Here is a 22,398-nt window from a genome sequence, read left to right as displayed (position 1 = left end):
AGCTTTCCCTTGATCTCTCTGAGCTGGAGACCGTCTCCTTCTCCAGAAGAGCACTCAGCGAGAATGAAGCTGGCAAACTTTTTCTTTTCTGTGATGCATCTCCAGAGGCATATGGCTTCGCAGCATATGTAGTGCAAAATTGCCAATCTGGTCTAGTGTTTGCAAAAGCTAGGGTGGCTCCCTTGAAAAAGAAAACTCTACCCACCTTAGAACTTATGACCGTGTTTTTGGCTCTCCGGTGCCTGCCTACCTTGTTGAGGAATTTTGGAGGGTTCTCTCCCTCTGAGATTCATGTAGCCACAGATTCGCAGGTGGTCCTCTCTTGGCTGATTTCCGGAACAATTGTAAGCAGAAACCTCTTTGCCCGGAATAGACTGAAGGACATCCAACAGATGAGTACTGAGTTGGAAGCCACACTAGGTTTCTCGCCCTCATTTCGTTATGTCTCAACGACTGAGAATCCTGCCGATTTGATCACTAGGGGGTTAACTTTGAAAAGGTTCAAGGCTTGCCTTCACTTCTGGTGTTCTGGTCCGGATTGGTTAAGTAGCGGGAGCAGTCCATGGGCTGCACAGCAGTTGCCTTGCCTCAGCCAGCACAGCCAAGTGGTGGCCCGTTCTTCTTGAAATGCTGCCATCCTACAGGGAGAGGAACCACCTACAGTTCTTCCTCTCAAAAGATTTTCTTCCTTCACCAAGCTATTGAGAGTGACTTCCTTGGTCCTCAGATTCATCCATCGGCTGCATCGGTTAGAAGTTGACACAGAAAGGCTTGCAGCCGTTCTGCTGATGAAAACGATGCAGCGCCAGACATATGCTGAGGAACTAGCATTCCTGCGGACTTCCTCAGGTAGGACAGTTCCGGGTTTGGTGCGTGATCTCGACCTGTTCATTGATGGTGAGGGTCTTATCAGGTCAGGTGGCAGAATTGCAAGGTCTCTCCATTTCGACCCGGAAGTTAAACACCCTGTTCTGTTAGCAAAATATCACCCAGTAACTCGGCTTATAATAATGGATGCGCATACAAGGTGTCAACACTTGGGGGTTGCATCCACTCTGGCAGAGTTAAGACGGTGTGGTTACTGGGTGCCCAAGGGGAGACAAGCAGTGAAAACAGTCCTGGCTTCATGTGCACTGTGCCGCAAGTACAATGCCAGACAAGTATTGCCCCCCAATGTGGCCAGCTTGCCTGCTTCACGTGTTGAACTGGAGGTTCCCTTCAAACACATGGGAGCAGATTTTACGGGCCACCTTTGGGTTAAGGAAGGGGCTAAGGTGGTGAAGATTTATCTACTCATCTTCACCTGTCTCAGTATCAGGGCTGTACATGTTGAGGTGGTACCAGACATGAGCGTGTTGTCCTTTTTGCAGGCTTTGGTACGTTTTACAAACCTCCATGGTGTTCCAACAGCCATTTACTGTGACAATGCTAAGACCTTCATAGGAGGTGGGGGGTTATTTAAGAGGTTGATGTTGAGCCACGATTATCAACAGAAGTTTGGCTCTTGTCTGATTAAATTCTGTCCTATCCCTCTATTTTTACCTTGGGTAGGAGGGGTCTGGGAGAGGAGTATTCAGACAATTAAAAATTGTCTGCATAAGGTGGTTGGTAGAGGTGAGATAGATTATTTCACGTTACTAACCATAGTATCGGATATACAAAGGGCAATTAACAACCGCCCTCTAACTTATCGAGAATCCGCGGAGACTGAGCTGGAGACAGTAACTCCAAACATGTTTCTGAGGCCCAATAAGAGTCCTGGACTACTTTTGAGTTTAAATGAGGAACATTTTTCTTCCCACCTCCCAAGTCGAGAGAAGCTTCTCAGAACCATGCAGGTACGAAACCAGTGTCTGGAGAAGTTCAGAGCACTATGGTATGATGAATACCTCTTAAGTCTTAGAGAGAAGCCCTTGGGCCGTTCAAGGGTGCCTTTCCGAAACAGGCTTAAGGTCGGAGATGTCGTTTTAGTTAAAAGTCCTCTTAAACCAAGACCCTTTTGGGTTCTCGGTATTATATTGGAAATGTTTTATGGTGAGGATGGTGTAGTAAGGTCTGCAAAGGTAAGGCAGGGGGCAATGCAGCACACATTCACTCATTGCAGAACCTCTTTCCACTTGAGCTCTCTTTAAACAGCGAGAGTCAGGATCAGTCCATCCCTGCATCGGTCGATGGTGCAGTTTCCCTTCAATCGACTCCTTCCCAGGAAGAAGAGGTGATTTGGCTTTGTCGTGTGTGCAGTTCCCCGCAAGGTGATCAGGATATGATCTGTTGTGACGGCTGTGATGACTGGTGTCACTTCAGGTGTGTGGGAATTGTTTCTCCACCTCGGGAAAGGCAGAAATGGTATTGTACGGATTGTGCATCTAGGAGATGATGACGAGGTAGGCCTAGCCTCCTCCCAGAATAGTTAGGGACTCAAAAAAAAAATTTTTTTTTAAAATACTAATACGTTAACTATAAAGTAATTGCATGGCTTTATATCCTTTGTTTTTTCACGCATTTTCTTTTTTTTCTCTTTCTTGGGGATCGTGCGAAGAAAAGGATTAATGATTGTTATAGAAGAGAAGGTCGGCGTGCACTTACCTTGAATACTAACCAAGAAGAATTGTTGTTGTTATTCACCCTTTTAAAGTTTTATTTTGTGCTGCGGATCATGTGATAGTTAATCATCTGATCCTTCCATTATATAAGAGGGGAGATTCCCTTGTCTTCTCTCTCTTTTTTTTTCACCACAAATTGATTCAGTTGCCGGCGATTGAAAGTAAATCTTTTCCACTTTCGTCTGGCGAAGATACTACAAGACGGTTACGTCGCGGAAGGGGGCAATTCTTTCGCAACCTAAGGTAAGTGCATTGCTCCCTTCTCGATCTGAGCGGTCATTGATTCTTTGCTGGAAATTAATTTTTTCACAGTCTAATTTTAGTCAAATAAAAAATTAGGGTCTAATAATGTGTTTTATATAAAAATAATTTTTATAAATTTTTGTCTGTCAAATAATTTACGCCGCTGAAATACACATTTGCCCATTTGTCTATATGTTCATTACTGCGACATGGCAATTAAGTAGATACCATTGATTTTTTTACTTAAAATAACATATTTCGATTTTTCGAATAAGTAAGACACAAAATAAAAATGTTTTATAGAAGGGAAACAACTCTCATCAATATCTGATCGTATAAAAAAAAAACAAAAAAAACAGGAAGTTGTTTTTTTTTTAAAGGTAATCTGCCCTTTACTTTCTCTCTCAAAGTCACAGGGTGATTTCCTTCAAGACAATATGGATGCTGCTTTTCGTAAATAACTAATATTTTCATTATGCTTCTCTTAAAGGGTTGGCGATATGCAGCTGTAGTTGGTGGTCTGACTGGCCTTATATTTGCTGCTATATACCCTACAATAATAGACCCATACTTTCATCCGGAGAAGTGGCGTAAGTTAATTTTATTATTAAAAATTCGTTGGTAATAATAAAAATAAGGCGAGCCAGTCGGTAATTAGTCAGTTCAACGTAATTTGTTTGCCTTTTTATCATTTTTTTTTCGGTGTTTCTACAAATTTTGAATCGAACTAAACCTAAATCGGTATACCCTGAAATCTTTACGATTCAAGTTTCCATTTCGCGTCCAGTTGCTGTGTCATGTTCGAGTTTTTACTTTGTTTATTAAATTGTTAGGTGAAAGTACAGAATATGTGGTGGTGGTGCGTGCGTATTCAAATTGGCACTTGTGGCAGCAATTAAAAATATAAAAAAAGTTCGTATGATGTACGTACTCGTTACAAAACGAAGATAAAACATTACGAAAGTTACGTAATTTGATCAAGTAGTTTCAAGAAAATGTTACGGCAAGCGAGTTGTAGTTTTTTCTTCGACATGGAATCTGATAAAATAATTAGAGACTGGAAGTACAATATTTGGCGATTCTACACTATTAGGTCGAAATTTTGTAGTCGATGAATGGAGTTTTCAGATAAAAAAAAAAAAAAAAAAAAAAACAATGGTTTCCACTGATTTTTTTTTTTTTTTTTTTTTTTTTGCCAATTCTAACAAATTACAATGCTAGCTTCCAAATCATGCAGTCGAAAAATACCTGAATATTTCTGAATTATTAAAAAAAAAATGTTAATCGTGTTAGGTGAAAAATTGCGGCCATCTTGTTTAAATCGAAACGGAAAATTACCTCCCTTTTGAACTTTCGTTTGTTTTCCGATCGTTTTCTTCAAATTCTTTTTTTTTTTTTTTAATTTTCTTTAAGAAATACTTTCTACCTTATCGATTTTCGTAATTTTTTGTATATAATCATCTTAAAAATACGAGGAATACGTAGATACCATTGTTTTCATGTGAAATTCAGTATTACGATTTCCGAAATTTCGTCTTAATAGTGCGGAAGTAAGCAAAAGCACCCAATATTTTTTTAAAAGAAGAAAAAAATTACTTTCCTTTTTAATTAATTCTATTCACAACAAAAAACCTATTATTATTGTGTGCTTATATAAATTAGTCCCAAAGTTGCCGACAACAGCCAAAATATTAGGTTCCAAAGACGAGAAAAAAATAAAAACTCTTACTGATTTTTTTTTTTTAATTGCTATGCGAGAATATTATTTCACTAATCCTATTAGTATTGTCAAAACGTGAGTAAATGGCTACATACAAACTTTGGGGTTAGTTCATACAAAAATCAGACTGGTAGAGTCTATGCTATATTGTCGAGGTGGTTTGGTCTGTGTCTGAGGTGTGGTCCTGTACAGTTCTAGGAGGTCCACCCTCCAAGAATTTGCCTTAAAGGAGGAGTCAGGTTCCAATGAGGTAAGGTTAAAAAAATAGCACTTGTGCATTCTTTGGACTGCTGTTCTCATCTTGAATGTTATTTTCACAACATTCACAACCTGAAGATCGGAGATTACATTGATCGAAATGTGAAAATGACACTCAAGATGAGAACAGTAGGCCAAAGAATCCAAATAACATCAAATTATTTTGCTTAACTGTATAAGCCACTCCAACAAACTATATAAATAATAGATCTATAAATAAATTCTGCTGTAAGTCACTTTTTAATCATACAAATCCAAAAGTCTCGTTTAATAGCAACTATGACAGAATATGGCATAATCACATTGACACACAGATTCTCATTAGATCGCTGTAATTAAACGACATGGCTGACCATTTGGAAATACTAGTTGCTGTATGCATTGAGGTAAATATTTTAGAAATGAATGCTCCTGCTTTACACAATTCCAGGTCACCCTTGAGCAAAGTGTAACACCTGTTAGACTCTCTGATATTCTGCAAGGTTACCATACAAGGAGTAGATGAAATTCCTCAGCTGTGGCAAAGACAATACATCTATAAATGAGGCAGAGGGGGTCGTTCTGTTGAAAAACTAAATTGGATTCTCATAACTTCTTTCCTTGAACTGCTAGGTTTTAAAATTCCCACCCTACTCCATTTTCCAAATGGTACCAACATGCAGAAATTTAAATGTAATATGGACAAATATTCTGCTGAACAATTCCTTGCATAGGATGCTCTTTATGTCTTGGTGCCTTGTTCAGGGTGATTAAAGTAAATAAAAACATTATGGTAGATCATAATTATCTAGGAATTATGCAACTAACTACTTGGTCAGAGAAATTGGTTTATGCGATAAATACATTAAAATAGCCGTTAAAATGCTTTGAATAATCACAGATTTCAAGGAGTTTCTGCTAAAATAGTCATATTTTAAAAACCAAAGCACTTTAAGTCTTCAAAATACCACCGTTTTGTTCAGAAATGAATTTACTTTCAAGTGAAGTGAATTAGTAAATAACATACATTATATATTTTTAGAGTTTTAAGCAAATAAAGTGATAAAAATGTGAACATCATAAAACGGCATTTTCGATAAGATTTTGTAACGACCCCCCCCTCCCCCCGATTTCTAAACATTTGTACCGTGTTTCTGTGAAGAATTTTTTAATGAAATTTGGAAATTAGCTAAAAGAGATGTCATTTTTAATAATTTTGAGTGTCCGAATCATTTGACCACTCGTTTTTGTTGTGTTAAAAAAAAGATTTCAAAATGATGAGTATTGAAAAGTTTGAAAAAAATTTTCTTCGGACACTCACTATTAAATAAAACAATCTTTTTGCTATGTTTATTCGTTAAAAAGATGATTGAACAGTGCTTTCTCTAGTGGTACATAGCAATTTAAAAGCATAATATCCGAAAAAATCATTATGAATTTGAATCAAGACTTTTGTAGCATTAGTGATAGTACCTATTTACAATGCCTCCCCACGGGACAGAGTTAGACACCAGGGTCGTTTTTTAACGTGGAGAAAAGGTACAAAAATAAAAATTGTCTCAGTCGTGAAGGATTTCTCCTCCGCTGACAGAGAACAAGAAATGGAAGTGCAGCATCTGAAGAACAGATACTACACTTTAATCTTGACCAAAAGGCCAAGCCAGCAGCAATAACATGACGTAAACAGACGTTTTGTTTTTGTTATTTTTATTTCAAATCGATTTTTTTTTTAAATTGAAAATCTGGTTATAAAAAAAATTTTCTTACATGTTTAGTTAGAGCTATTTTGTTATTAACCATACAAATATTTTAAAAAATTGGGTAGTAATAAATTTTAAAATATTTTAACAAGCGAAAATGCGAACTATCATTGTTTTGGTTCACGTGTACGAACGGTAACGCACACTTCTAACTTTCGTCCTTTAAAAAATTTTTTCAGTGAATTATTATCGAATGGAAACTAATCTACTCGATTATTAAAAAAAAAAAATAAAATAAAAATATAATCAATATTTAAATATTTGTAGGAGGTGCTCAGTTAAAAAATAAAAACGGTAGGAAAAGACATGAAATGTAATTAAAAATCAAAATAACATTAATTCAAAATTTTTAACAATTTGTCAGCTTTAGCAAAAACTTGTTTCTTTTTTATATTTAAATAGAATTTAAATACTTGATATTTTTCCAAGCATCATGTTTTCTGTTAGAGGGACGTCACTTTTTTAAATAATATTTATTTTTGTCTGTTTGTCATAATTCTTGTAAAGTTTCACAATGGGTATCAAACACCCTCTTAAAAAAAAAAAAAAATCGCTTAATTCTATGTCTAATCCTAGGTATGAGTGGCAAGCCTCCTCCTAAAACCTTTAATCTTAACAATAACGCTAAGTACAAGTGGCAGAGCTCCCTACTAAACAAACTTCCTCTGTGAGCTCATATAGGCGTAAAAAAAAAGCATAAAAACGTTTAAAGAAAGTGCACATGATTAATCTCCCATAAAAAAATAAATTGGTCAACTGTCCTAAAACACTAGGATCGTCTTGAAATGGTGAATTATTTTACATTTATGTGAAACCAACCCCCACTCTAAATTCTAAAATTGTTTTTATTTTGTTTCTATCAAGTCTTCAGGATGTTCACACATAATTTTCCTTAGCCCTATCATTAACCCAAAGTCAGAGTGGCAACATCCCTACCTTCTCATAATTGCACAAAGACCCTCTTAAAACCACGCATAATCGCCTTTTAGAAAACAAACAAAAAAACACCCAGGATTTATCTATCATAGGAAAAAGGGGCGGGGGGGGGGTAACTGCCCTAAAATGCTCGAATGATTCAAAATGGGAAATCATTTTACATTAAATTCTAAAATAATTTTTGTTTATCTTTTATTAAAGTTTTTCAAGTTGTTCACATGCAATTGTCTATAAAGGTAGAATCACATATTTTGGAGAGGTGGTCAGATGGGGAGGGGGTAGCAGAGAAGGTATTAATCTACAATAATGCCAAAGAAATATTGCAATATATTAATTTTTTAACCAATCCTAGATTTCGATTTCAGTTTTTGGCACATAAAATGCATTACAGTTCAACTTTAAGTTCTCTAACTTCTTTTCTTTTAATGAATACATGGCATTTTTAAGCAATCGCAGCATATTTATGTGCATTTACTGCAGATTATTTGGAAACCATTCATTTCTGGAGATTTTCAGTAGCATATTCAGATTCCTTGTACAAAAATACACTTATATGGCAAATTTCATTGCTTAGTCTTGTACTTTAACAAAGATATAGCATTTTTACTGAAAAAGTAGTACAAAAAATGTGACAAAACGCATATGGTCTTAAAGAGGGGAAAATATCCAAACACGCAGGGCATAAAAATAGTCATAAATTCCTTCATTTTAATTGGATTTAAAAAATTAAAAAGATTCTTTCTTAGCTTATCAAGCTCTTTCTATATATACCAATATTGAAATATTTTAAGCCATTTAAATTTTTTCATGTGTATTGCTACTTAAAATTGTAATTATTCAACATTTACATGTTGTTCCATTCATCACCTATGAAAAATTAAGGCCAATCAAGATACTGATCTGGTTTACCATATGGAGTCTAGATCAAATGAGACAATCATAGTATGCAACACATTGACAATAAATAATTGGTATAAAAACCGGTTAAAACAAAGCAACCTGAATCTTTCCACTGTCTCCAAGATTTATTAAGTTATGAGATTAATCTAGTCATCTGAACATAAAATAAAAATAATTTAAATCAAAGTTTGGTTACATCTTTGAAAAACATTCCGTAAGGTTAATTTGAAAATCTTAAAAAACTAAAAAATATTATAAAATATTTTATTACATGATTAAAATCATTTTAATTTTTTCATAGATTTTCGGTGTTACATGCCTCTTTCAAAGAAAATTTTTTTTTTTTTTATTATTTTTATTTTTCTCTTTATTTTACTTAACGCTCTGGGGTCAGCCACAAGTGGAAAGAGAAAAGGATACTTCTGGTGTTATTGACAGTTTGATTTAAATGGAAGTTTGGGCACATCTTTTTCTGTTTTTGTTGTTATAAAAAAAATTTCTGACATTTCTGATGTAATACACCTTTTTCAAAGAAAGCTGTTTGTAAAAAACAATAATTCAATCATCTAATGAAATATTTCATAGCATTTTTTGGTTTTCTATTATTTTCAAATTAACCTTACAAAATGTTTTCAAAGATGGGATCAAACTCTTGTTCAAAATTTCCGCCAAAAGCCATACACATACATATCAACTTCAAACTTATAACAATCATTTAATTTTGATATAAATAAAATGTAAAATATTATTAACCACATAGATATATTGATTAGTTTGAATCTAGTAATATTCCTGGATTAGTAATAAAAAATAGCACTTGTGGATAGGTACAAGTTTTTTGGTTTTCAGTTGGGACATTTGGTGAGTGCATAGCAGGGGCAGACATGCAATTTTAAGACTGAATTGAAAATATTTTTTCTTTTTTTTTTGTAACAAAACCAGAATTCTAAAATTTTTGAATGCATGTTTTTTTGTTGAGAATTTTTTTTTTTTTAATAAGTGTAAGAAACATATGACAAGACAAATAGATTTTTTAACAAAATAGAGATTTTTCCTATTTTTCATAAAACCTGAACATAAAGATTTAGTTACACATTATGGCACTTGTGCGTAGGTACAATTTTTTGGTATCAATTTTGAAATTGCATTTTGTTTTGTCTGTTATGCATAATTTTGAAATGGTATTTTCTTCATTAAATTTTGAGATTGACTAGACGTATCTTTAGAATATGCATTATTGTTGATGTATTATTTGGTTAATACTTTGAATTTTCTTTTATTTCCAGAGAAATTCCAGAAAATTGGCCGTGAAGGAATAAATAGAGAAGATATTCAACCTGGCGGTAAGTATCCAATTTTATCCAGATGGATTTTTTTTATTTTAAATAAATATAGCTATCCTATGGTGGATAAAATGAATTCCCTGAACAGATTTGCACTACTTTTATGCCCCTTTATGAAGATTACTACAACTATATAATTGTAACATTATCATTACGTGTTAACACTCCGATCCACATATTTTATGTAAAATAATCGCAAAGAAACAAAAAAAGGAAAGAAATTCGGTTCGGCTTTTTCAGTTAAAATGAAAGGCATTTATTCCTGGTATTTCCAACAACATGTTGCATTTTGTTTTAAACAGTCCATTTTGTTTGCCATGTAGTTAACAAAACTTTACCATCTCGATATGTGCATAAATGTATTTCATGTCGGCATACGCCTTTTTCTGGTCATGATCACATAGTGCATTGTTCTCTTTTTTTTTTTTTTCTCTTCTCTTCCTCCACTGTGATGTCAGATCGGACAAAGGCTCAGTCATTTGCATATGTGTCATGTGGCTGCTGCTGCTACAAATGCTAGTGGCTCTGTTACTTAATGATTCTAAATCTTATGTCTAGAACTGTTATTACAATTTTGATTTAAATCCATTACTTGACTTTAATTCAAGAAAATTTCTAAAATTTAAGTCTCAGGTTTACAAGGTTTTAAGAAATTGAAATTCAGGGAATCTTGCTTTATTAGTGTCTTATGACTATGGATTAAATTCAATGCAAATCTGAACTATTTGAATTTTAAAATGGGAGATTGTGCTCATATTATGCCATCTAAAATTCTTTCAACATACTCAAAATAAACTGAAATTTGGGGAATATTTATTAATTGATGTTTAATACCTGTTAACATTTCACAAAAATTGGAGATATTTTTACAAAAGGCTTTGTTGCAATATTTTTGATACATATTAAAAGGTATGACCACAGAAATGGGGAGATTCTACTTATAAACACTGGCAATAGGAACTGATGAATTAAATTAAACCACGTTTTGCTAGCAACCAACCAGAAACCAGAATTGCTCCATAAAAATATTGAATCTTTGAGAATTCTAGCACATAACTTTTTTTTGTGTCAACACAAGAAGAATCTTTTGGTCTTTGCCTGAAAAATTATAAATCTAGAACCTGTATAGAACAGTTACCCACTGAAAATTCTCCATCTCTAGGACTTGTACAGAATAGCTACCCATTGGAAACTCCTCTGAAATTAAACATGCCTTTCAATTAAAGAGGCTTTCATCTCATTTTTACCTCTTTTACAGAAAATAAATTGAATATAGGCCACATTTGGACTTTTTATGCCTCGCAGCTGTGGTACAAAATTCATGATGATCAGTTAATTAGTTTAGGAGTGAATCTTGTGCATACAAATATATTAACATATCTAGGTTTATAAAAATAAGTAAAAGTGTATTTACAAAAATCTTTTAACATTAACCAAAGTCAAAACATAGTATGAAATAGAATTGCACCTGAGGATACTTTTCCCTAGAAGTAAACCGTGACCAAATATTCAAAATCACATAGTATTCACAGTCTATATAAGATCCCCTCTGTATGTCTAAGCACACTATCTTTTATAAGGAACTAGCAGGGGGTACCCGACGTTGCCCGGGTGTTTGTAGGTGTGTGTGTTTTTGGGTAAATGAAAAGAAAAATCGTTGGTTATTTAAAAAAAAAAAAAAGCAAACCCTCGATGCGCAGTTGGAAAATAGTAAAGTGCGAAAAAAAAAAACGTGCAACCTGGCAGGTGCCCGTTTGTGACGAGTTAATGACATGAACTTTGAGTGCGGGACAGTGTTTTATTTACCGTGAGTCTGTTGGCTTAATGCACATGTGGCAATCGTAAGCAATAGCTATTCAGCAGTTAACATTTTCTGTTTCAGTTTTTAATGAGGTCAATAACCCGGTTTGTTTGTTTTTACCAAATTTGGGGAAAACCAGCTCTCTGTTTAAGGGGAGTGTCTCGTCTCAAAATGAAAGCAACCGTCTGATATGACGAAGCCGACATTGACCAAATGTTACATCGCTTTCTATAGACCACTGGCCGTTGAATCAAGTTTTGCTTTTTTTATACCGAAAAACGAAAGCAGCACATGCCAATCTGAAAATGTCAAATATTTAACATTTTAAAGTCAGGCAAATTAAATAGAGAGGCGACCTCTCCCCTTGTTAAGTCGTAGATATTATCATTTAGACGTGATATAAAAAGTTTTAAAAATGAGCGACGGCCTAAAGAATCCGCCGGAAAAAAGTCTTTTGAAGACATACACAAAAAGTGAACATACATGCATACACATTTTCGCTTTTATATATATACTAGCGGGGGGGTACCCGGCGTTGTCCGGGTATTTGTAGGTGTGTGTATGGGGGGGGTAATTAATAATCCTGCTTAAATATTATAAAAAAGACGATGTAAAAAAAAACAAAACCAAAACGAAAAAAAAATGGCATAAATAAACCTGCGTATGGGGGGGGGGTAAACTAAAGAATAAGCGAAATAATAAAAAAAAAAAGTTTGGTCGGGAGGAGGGATTGAACCCGGAAGTGGAAAACAATGCCAACTACTTAACGGTCTCGACCACGAGTGCAAGTAATAGATTAGCTTGTTAAGTTAAAGCTTATAAAGCTAAAAGAAGTTTGATTGACAGGAAGACGCTAAATGAGGTCATCGCACGATCGTTATTTTTAGTTTTCACTTCCCCCAGATGACGGTGGGAAGTGGGGGGAAAGCAGAGAAAGCCGAGAACACAACGTTTTTCACTGTATTTATACTAAAATGCACGACAAACAGAGCGAAATAGCATGAATCTCATAAAAGTCTACGTAAATAAATCTAGAGACGACCCACGTTCACAAATCCTAGGTATTATGATATAGGGGGTATACAAACAGTTTTAAGCGATAGTAACGACCCTGGGAGCGTGTGCGAAAGAAGCCTTTGCGAGACATACACGAAATGGTCACACACATTTTGCCTTTTATATATATAGATAGACTAGCGAGGGTACCCGGCGTTGCCCGGGTGTTTGTAGGTGTGTGTGGTGTTAAATAAAAAAAAAACGGGGGGGGGGTAGGATCGAACCCGAAGCCCTGAGGTGAAGAAAATAAAATCGGGCAGCCAGAATGAGTTAGTGAAAGATGTTTGAATTTATTTAAGTAAGAACCAAATTGACAGGTGCGCACCCGGAAGTCGTCGAGCGTTATGACAACGACGTCAATGACCAGGTTTGTTTGTTAAAAGCGAAGTAAAAAAAAGAAAACAACGTTTTAATTAAGCGGGTGGAGGGGGGTAATCAAAACATCACAAAAAAACACAAAAAAATCTAACGTAAGGCAAGCGAACGATGAAAACAGAAAAACGAACACGTGAAAAATGGCTTAAATAAGCCTGTTTCGATATTAAAATTAAAAAAATCAGTGGATACCCGGGTGTTTTGGGGTGTCGCTAAGAATAAGCGAAGTAAAAAAAACAAAAAAAAAAACGAACGATACGTGAAAAATGGCTTAAATAATACAGGGTTCAATATTTAAATTTTAAAAATCGGAAAAAAAAACATCTCACACCACGATTCGAACCCAAAACGTTTAGATAATGAACCAAGGCCTTAAAACTACCTGCGCTAAAGCGGCGTATATAAAGTTTGTTCGGTTTATCAATTATTTAAAGTAAATCAGGTCACGGCGTCATGACGTCATCTGACGCATGCGTTGTTGACCCTCCTCTCTGTCAAATCTGTCTAGACATCTCTCTCTCTCTCTCTCTCACTTCGTCTGCCTTACTCTAAAGACTGGAAAATGATGTCTGGCTGTTTTTATTTTAAAAAAAACTTTGATCGTTAATATTTTTTGTAAGCGTATTTTTTTTTTTACTTCACTTTTTTTTTACTTTATTTTTCGTTAACTATCGTATCTACCTATTTTCAATGTGGTAATAACTTTGGTAACGTTGCCATAGCGTAGAAGTTCATAGTTTAGGTTTAATTAATTTTTTTTTTACCAATAACAAAATTTTTAAATTGTAAATTAAGACCGCCATTAGAGGTTGCTGACGTCAAGATCACGTGACATGACTCAGCGGGTTTTAAATACAAGTTGACCCAAAATAAACAGCCGCGTGTATACTTTATGTAGAAGAGTTGGCGGGCGTATTTTTTGGGGCAGTTATAAATCGATTTAAAAAGATGTAATGTTTAACATTAAAATGTCACTTTTTTGGGAGCCCCCCTCCCCCTGCAGAAAATCGAGCAGTTGACGCACTTCTGATGGTCACTTTGGGCCAATTTTTCGATATTTGTCGTCTGGAAGGTGGGGCTTTCATATGAGACCAAGTTTGTGAATTTTTGTTGTGTCTGTCAAAAGTTTTTAGCAGACACACAAACGTACACACATTTTCGCTTTTATATATATAGATTAGCAGGGCTACCTGGCATTACTCAGGGCCATAAAAAAACTAAGTTTAGTGTGTGTAACATCATAATATCTAGACTTTTCTCTTCCTCTCTTTCACTAGGCATGTCTTTATCTTTCTCTCTTCTCTTCTCACCCATTTTTTTTATCCATATACCTAACCCTCTCTTTCTCCTCCACTCAGCCCATTCCTCTTTTGTTTTTATGTGTTGAAAAAAAATTATTTACTATAGCTGCAGCAGAAATCCTAGCCCTCTCCTCTCCCTCCACTTAACAAGTTGACCATCACAGAATGGATATATTTTTCTACATTTTAGATATTATGCCTCCAGGGCAATGCCAGTCAAAACAATACTAATACACTTGATTGTGGTCTGTTTTATTTTGACTTTTGTTTTGTTTTTTGCTTTTAACTGCACATATAAACATGCACACAGACAAGGCTATCAAACCAGACATTGTGATATGGAACAAGCCTGAAAAAACTGTGCTCATCATTATTGATGTCATTATCCCAAATGACTATGGCCTTAATAAAGCTGAGCGAGAAAGGATAACCAAGTATGATTTAAAGATGACATAGTCTCTGAAAGAGATAGACATTATACTGGTTGTGATAGGAGCAACTGGTCTAGTGAAAAATAATTTTAAGTACCTGGAAACAATCCATGAAGACAAAGCTGTAATGAAATAAAGATTGTAGCCATAAAGGGAACAATATCTATTCTAAAAAGGAGCCTTTGGATATAAATCCAAATCATAATGAAATCAAGTGTTAGCTCCGGGAGGAGTTAGCTCCCTTGATTTCTTTTTATCAAGTAAAATAAATAAAATATATATATGCCCTTTATATATTAGACTAGCCTGGGTGCTCGGCGTTGCCCGGGTGTTTGGAGGTGTGTGTTAAGCAAAAAAAAAAAAATAATAGTGGTAGTAGGCAAGCAGGCTTGAACCCGTACCGCAAAGGAGGAAAAGAATGTGAAAAAAAAAGTCACATCTTTGCCGTTGCATCCATCACCAAACCAGAAGTGACGAGGATTTCAATTAAGACTAGTCAATCAAATAGAGGGGATGACTTTTGAAAATATCGGTGAAAAAAACGATTCCTCCTTGTAGAAAAGTGCCCAGTTGAGGGTGAAGAAATTAATTTTAGCTATTTTTTTCGATATTTGTCGTCTGAAGGGGCAAGCTTCAAAATGTTACTGATCTCGTGAAAATCCGTCACCTCTGTCGAAAGTTTTAGGCATACATACATACATACATACATTTATAAATTTATATAATAGATAAATGCTTGCAATAGTTTGGGTGAGATGGCATATTCTGTATGTTCTAATGATACATATCAATATTCATGATACACAGGTGATATAAATGATGCTGTATGCTTTAATAATACGAGATAATAAAATCGATTTATTTATACAGTATGTATATATATATATATATATATATATATATATATATATATATATATATAGTTATCTTTCCTACAAAGACAAATGTTGTATTTAAAGATGAGGATAAATATTTGTCTCTCTTGACTTAAGACATAACCATCTCTTTATTCATTCCTTGGAAAATTACTTTCTTTAATAATTATATCGGGTAAATGTTAAAGGTCGTAGTCAGAAAAATGTGAGAAAAAAACCCTGTTTATGCTAAAAATGTTTTTTTTGCTGTTTGTTAAATATTACTAAATGAGGAAATATTTACATTTAAAATCCATTTAGTATTATGCATGTAAAGTTCAGAAAAACACTTGAAATGTGTCAACATTATGTGAATAAGTGAAATCATAACAAAATGGCAACCTTTGAATTTGATCTGATATTGTGTTTATCTAAAAACAAACTTAAATTTTAACTCTAAATGATTCCTCATTAATAATAAATTAGTGAGGGGGAGGGGGGCGCCCGGCTTTGCTTAAATATGCTATTTTAATTTGCCCTGATTTCGTATATATTATTATGAAGTCGTTATTTCAAAAGTAAAAAGAAAAAAACGTATTTGGGTGCCATCAGCTAGAATCAAAGCCGAAACCAAAACTGTAGCATTCAAAGCTGGTGACGTTACCACTGTACCAACGTGACATGTATATGAACTGATTAAAAATAAACTAAGATAAACGTACAAAATGTATAACGATTTTTTCAATTTTGACCCCTTAAAAACTATTTTAACCAGATAAAAACCCATAAAAGAATGGTCCATAAAAAAAATCCATTTGAGGCCCCTAAGCGCCGGTCTGTGACTTTTAGTTTCGGAAGAGATAGTTTGAAAATATGGAGACAGACATAGTGAGTTTTATAAATTAGATTAATAATATTTAACAAAAACAACATAAAACCATTTTTAATGTGTATACTGAAATTTTCTTGCATTGTTCTCTTATTGTGACCGTTAACGCTTACCTACAAAAAGCTAGAGTTGAATTTTGTTTTTAGAAAATACAATTGTTCATTTCAAGATGGACAGGACATAGTGTCATACTGAAGTTACAATGAAGATATGGATATTTTCGAAGAAATACTTGTTTATAAGGAAAAAAAAGAACACGAGTCAGTTGTGAGATCACATATCTCTACTTAAGAATGTAAGGATGAGCTGGAATTTTATCTGCTTCTTACTTTCCATGTTGTATGAAGTATTCCCAAAGTTATGCCATGGAAACATTAATTCAAAAATTATTCATCTGTTAAAACTGAAAATTGTGCATGGTGATCACTGCTATCAAAGAAGATCAAATCCATACATCAAATTTGTAAAAATTATAAGTTGCAATATCTCAAAATTTCATTCATTGCTGAACTTGCCAAGATTATATAAGATTTTGGACTTCATTGGCTACAATATGGGCCAAGTAGCAAGTCTATGATAAACAAAACCAAAGTTATAAGCAAAAACGAGACTTCCACCATTTCCTTGACTTTTAACTTGGAACTGTTTTAATGTTGGGATATCTAAGTTAGGTCATTACTGATATTTTGATCAAGTTTGGTGATGATTGGTCAAGTGATGTGGAGGTTAAACTACACACACACACAAAAATAATTAACATAACTTCCTTAGTCTAGTCAATCAAAAAATAACATTTGTACAATTTGGGACATTTCTAGATCATGCCATCTTAAAATATTTACATTTTTTATTGTATTCCGACATTCTATATTTTTTAATAGATATGTTTTGTGATTAATCTTAAACTATACTGGCTGTTTCTCTACTTTCATAATATTAAATATTTTTTAAAAATAAATTATTAACTTCATCTTTTGTTTTTTAACAGGCTAATTAATTAAAACTACGCTTTTTAGCTGTTAAAAATGGGCAAAAGTTATAACCCGTTGAGTGCTTTATGCCAAACTTTTAGAATAAATGTGATATTGTGGTAACTAATCCCTATTAATCCCTAACTGTGCATTGGCCCGATACCATAATACTTAGTTCACTGCACCTTATCATAACAAAGGCCCATACAAAATTTCAATCAGATTGGTTCAATAGCTTCTGTGAAAAAGTGAAACTGACAGACTAAAATCTAATATATAAAAAGCAAAATGGGCGCGAACGTTTGTATGTCTGCCAAAGGCTTTTTGCATCAAGATTCTCGCATCAGTTAGAGTCTGCAAGAAGTTTTCACATACTTCCCAGATCATAATATCTTGCATTCGCAAACAGACATCGTCTCTATCTTTTTTTTTTTTGATTAAGTTAAACAAAATTCTGACCGTGCCGTCGTCGAGGCTGTTTGTTTGTCTTTTTCATATAAATAAAGTTAAACTATTCAAACGCAACCAACTGGCCTTTGGCTTCGGGCTGAGTAGTATCTGTTCTGTAATTAGTCCTTGGTCAATGTAGGGGAAACCCTCCATACTGAGACAATTACCATTTATTTGGATACTGCCAGATGGCCTCCTTTTTGGGGAAGCTGATTTTGCTCCCACATTAAAAACAACCTTGTGTCTAATTTGCTTTCATGGGAAGTTTAAGAGCAACGCCATTTCTGTAAGTCATCTTTTGACTACATTAAATTTGAATGCTTTAGACTTCTGGACGCGTCATGGAGTAGCGGTAAGACGTCAGATTTTTAAAAACTTTTTCTGCCTTTGCGTCACAAGTTCGAGCCTCTCTGCCTACTACCACCTTTTTTTTTTTTTTTTTTTTGCTCAACACACACCTACAAACACCCGGGCAATGCAGACTAGTAAAATATAAAAAAAACAAAGATGAAAATAGTCAAAAAAAGTTCTTTAAAATCCCAAAGTTTCAGATTAAAACTGATATTGTAAAGTGATTTATTTTTAATGCAAAGATATTGAAACTTTATATTCAATAGCAGTTTCACTAATGACAAGGGACAAACCATTAAACTAAAATATTTCTAAAAAAAAAAAATAAATAAATAAACATTGCAGTTTATTAATCTAGTAGAAGAGATGAATAAGAATAACATTAGTATTTTTTTAGTCTAAAAACATTTTAAATTGCCTTTATATGTTTATGCATCATGATTTAAAAAAAAAAACTTCAAAATCTCTATAATACTACTCACTTCTTGTCCAAAATTCCCTCTATATTAAAAAACAAAAATAAAGAAAAATCTGTATAATGTACATACCCATGACAGAAAGAAAATATCATCTTCTAAAAATCATATAAATTGATCAAGTAGTTTTTTATAAATAAAATCATTTTTAAGCCATTAATAGGAAATTGTTAGCCATACAAGGCTGATTTTGCAAGTTTGAATTATTAACTAAAGTGTTCTTGTTTTTTTTTTTTCAAGATGACCTCGCAAGACAGTCCCTTTTTGCTTACTCATAAAATTTGATTTTCTTAGTTAAAAAAAAACTACTTGATCAATTTACATACTTTTTGGAATATGACATCTTTGTTCTGTGACTAATACGTACATCATTTTTCTGTATTTTTTTTTTTTTTTTCATTTAGGTTGAATTGCGTACTTGCACCAAAATTATTTTCATGTGACAATAAAATATTAGGTGAATAACTTCAACATAAAAGTAACATTTTTTTTATAGATTTTTTTAATTAATATTTATTTTTTAAAAATTAATATTTATTCATTTCTAAGTACTTATATGCAAAATATGAAAGAAATAAAAGTTAAAAATTAATAATGGTTGACTAGGTTTCATCAAATAAAATATATCCCTGCAATTTACCCAGTGTGGTGAAATTTTCAATGTTTTGCTTTTTATATCCACTAAAATGACTCACCTGCCTTCAGTCTTTTTGTACTGCAGTTTTTCTTACTGCAAAGAACCATGCTGATAAACGATTCACGCATTTCACTGAGGAATTTCTTATTCGTGCCGTTATTCCATTGTTTCTGCTGCTCCTCGGTGTTATACCTGAGGACATCAGGAGTCTGATGCCGCAAAGGCCGGGCCTGTGATGGTGATCGAGAGTTTGAACGAGCACGGGCATCTGCAGCCTTGGGTGCCTGCATCATTAACACAAGCTGATTAAAATGGGGATTAGTAAATTGTAGAAGAATATAAGGGTCAGTTATCCGGCATTATATTGTTCTCCTTCATACCTTTTAGTCTCTGACAGCTTTTGATGCCAAAAGGCTTGACTGTACAAACTTTCTCTTTGGAAAAGACTTGGAAATTTGTTGCCAAAAAGTTCTTGCTACCACTGTCACTACCACCACCACTTTTTTCTAATATGTCATTGTCACTAAGTCTCCTACTATCACTACTACTATAAGTAATCCTTTTATTACTATCATTGTCATTAACATTATTACTAAGACCATAGCCAACATTTATGCTACTAGTAGTTGTACCTTTTTTTTTTTTTTAATTTTTTTTTAGCTATAACTACTATACCATGATTAAACTATTAATATTATTATAATTTATAATACCATTATCACTATAAGAACTACTACTACTACTGGGTATTGGAAGGAAGGTGAAAAGGTCTGTAATTGTGTTGCCTTATTTGATCCAATTGTCTTTGACTGTTATTGGCCAGTTTCCATATCAGAAAACAAAGATTCTAACTCTTCAATTCCTTCTCTTTTATTTACCGTTTCTTTTTACAATTGTCTTTTACAATCCACTTAAACTAATTTCCTTAATTGACGCCAAAATTCTTCCCTTATGTGATTACATACAAAATCGGTCAGAATGTTGTTTTTTTTTTGTTTTTTTTTTTAAATTTGTATATTAGTGTTTCTGTTTCTTAGCTTGGTATTTCTTTTATTTTGTTCATTGGCAATATTTGCCATTAGAGATTGAAGACTGCCCAAAATTGTCAACATTCAGGTTTTCGCACAGTCTGCATTTTGGTAACCAATTCTTCTATCATTGCATTTTATTAGAAATAATAAAAACATTGTTGAGATAAATTTTGGAGAAGTGGATCGATAATTCATATTTGGATTATTTCGATCACCAACTGAGCTAAACTAGTATAAAATTTAATACAAATGGGAACCGTTTATTATTAATAATAGGTAGTTATAATACAAATGTGTTTGGATAATATATATATATATATATATATATATATATATATATATATATATATACATATTATCACTACTACAAAACACATATTAGACATTTATGAAAAATTTAGATGTTTACCTATAAGTAATATGTAAATAAAAAAAATTATGATTGTGGACCAATTTTGGTTTTGGGGTCATTGGAAAGTAACTCCACACCATATATATACACATATATATATATATATATATTAGCGAGGGGATATCTGGTGCTGCTCAGTCTTAAAATATGGTTAATAAAATAAAAAAAAAAAAAAAGAAAGAAACGGGACTTGGATGCCATCTTATTAAAAGAAGGAAAAAATGCCGCATGGTGGGCATGTGTAAATAAGTTGAGAATTTTAAAAGATAGGAGAGAGAGAAAACGTTATTAAAAAAAAAATACTGTGTGGTGGATGCAAACTTGCAAAATTTAAGTTCAGAAATGAACACGTTATCGATTGGCCCACAACGACATAGATGTTATCACATTGCAAATTTAGCTTTTTAAAATGAAACAATGAATGAACCATTCATGCATGCACGATTAGCAAACAGGCTTGAAACTAACATTTTTACCTGACCCCACCCCTTCAAACAAAACGACATTTCTACATGAAATAATTGATTTTTTTTTTCTAATTTTGCGATACTGTGTCCTAGAGATAAGTTTTTCTAATGGTACCATGTTTGTGCATCTTTGATGCGGATGACAAGTTTTTAGTGGACAGACAAACACACACAGATGACTGAGATTTATATAATAGATAAACTGAAATTTTGAAATACTTTTAGATTAATTAAAGTCCATATAAATATTAGTATAATATTTATGAGACAATCAGATAAAAAAGCTCAATATATGAGAGAGCAATATTATTTTGCTAATATAACGGTTCCTCTGATGATATGAGCCATTTATTAAAAATCCATTGATTAAGGAAATAACTTTAAATTTTTGTATTCCTAGTTGAATAAATTTGTCGTAAATGTTTTAAAAATTCACTGAATTTAATTTCAAATTTTCACGTGTGGGGGTATATATATATACTAGCACTTCAGCCCGACCTTGCTCGGGCCCTATGTACTGTTCATAACTTGCCCTATGTGTGAATACACTTTATGTAAGATTTCAAATGTTTAGACAAAAAATTGTCTGATTATTTTTGTAGAGACCGTACAGGTAAATTTTTTATAACTTGGACCCCAATTTTGACCCCTTAACATTTATTTTGGTATCAAATCAAAATCAAAAGTTTTACCCATGTCCAAGTTATCTACATCTAAAATTTCAAGTCTTTAGACTCAAAATTGGTGGAGAAATTTGGTAGAATCTGCAAAGGTCAACTCTTTCAATTATGATCTTTTGGCAGCCAAATTTTTGCCCCAAAATTGATTAAAATGCTTGCTGCATGTCTAAATACCCGTTATGTATAAATTTTAAATGTTTAAACCCAAAATTGACTGAGTAGTTTGCTAGACACCACAAAGGTCAAATCTTTTGAACTTTGGTGCCTTGGCAGCTCAAATTTTTTACTCAAACCGATTAAAAAGCTTGCCCTATCTCTGATTATCCTTTATGTAAAATTTCAAATGGTTAGATCAGAAATTGGCTGAGTAATTTGGTAGAGACCGCAGAGGACAATTTTTAAAAAACTTTGACTCCAATTTTAACCCCATAACATTTATTTTTGGGGGCTCAAATCAAATTATAAAATTTGATC

At 33.4% G+C, this 22,398-nt stretch overlaps 1 protein-coding gene across 1 annotated transcript in view; it reads left to right on the top strand.

Moving 5' to 3' along the window:
- The first annotated feature begins 3,208 nt into the window (after positions 1–3,208).
- The window catches only part of LOC145259817 (small integral membrane protein 20-like), a 34,177-nt gene continuing 14,987 nt past the window's right edge, over positions 3,209–22,398 (top strand). The window contains exons 1-2 of the mRNA XM_080117621.1: positions 3,209–3,436; positions 9,686–9,742. Coding sequence (XP_079973747.1) covers positions 3,322–3,436; positions 9,686–9,742 — 172 coding nt within the window. The 5' untranslated portion in view covers positions 3,209–3,321. The remainder of the gene's footprint in view (positions 3,437–9,685; positions 9,743–22,398) is intronic.

The sequence above is a fragment of the Euprymna scolopes genome, chromosome 3 (genome assembly GCF_053919585.1).
Source record: "Euprymna scolopes isolate OS-2025 chromosome 3, ASM5391958v1, whole genome shotgun sequence".
Taxonomy (NCBI): Eukaryota; Metazoa; Mollusca; class Cephalopoda; order Sepiida; family Sepiolidae; genus Euprymna; species Euprymna scolopes.
The sequence above is the reverse complement of the archived record's forward strand: the minus strand, read 5'-3'. Positions and strand labels throughout refer to the sequence as shown.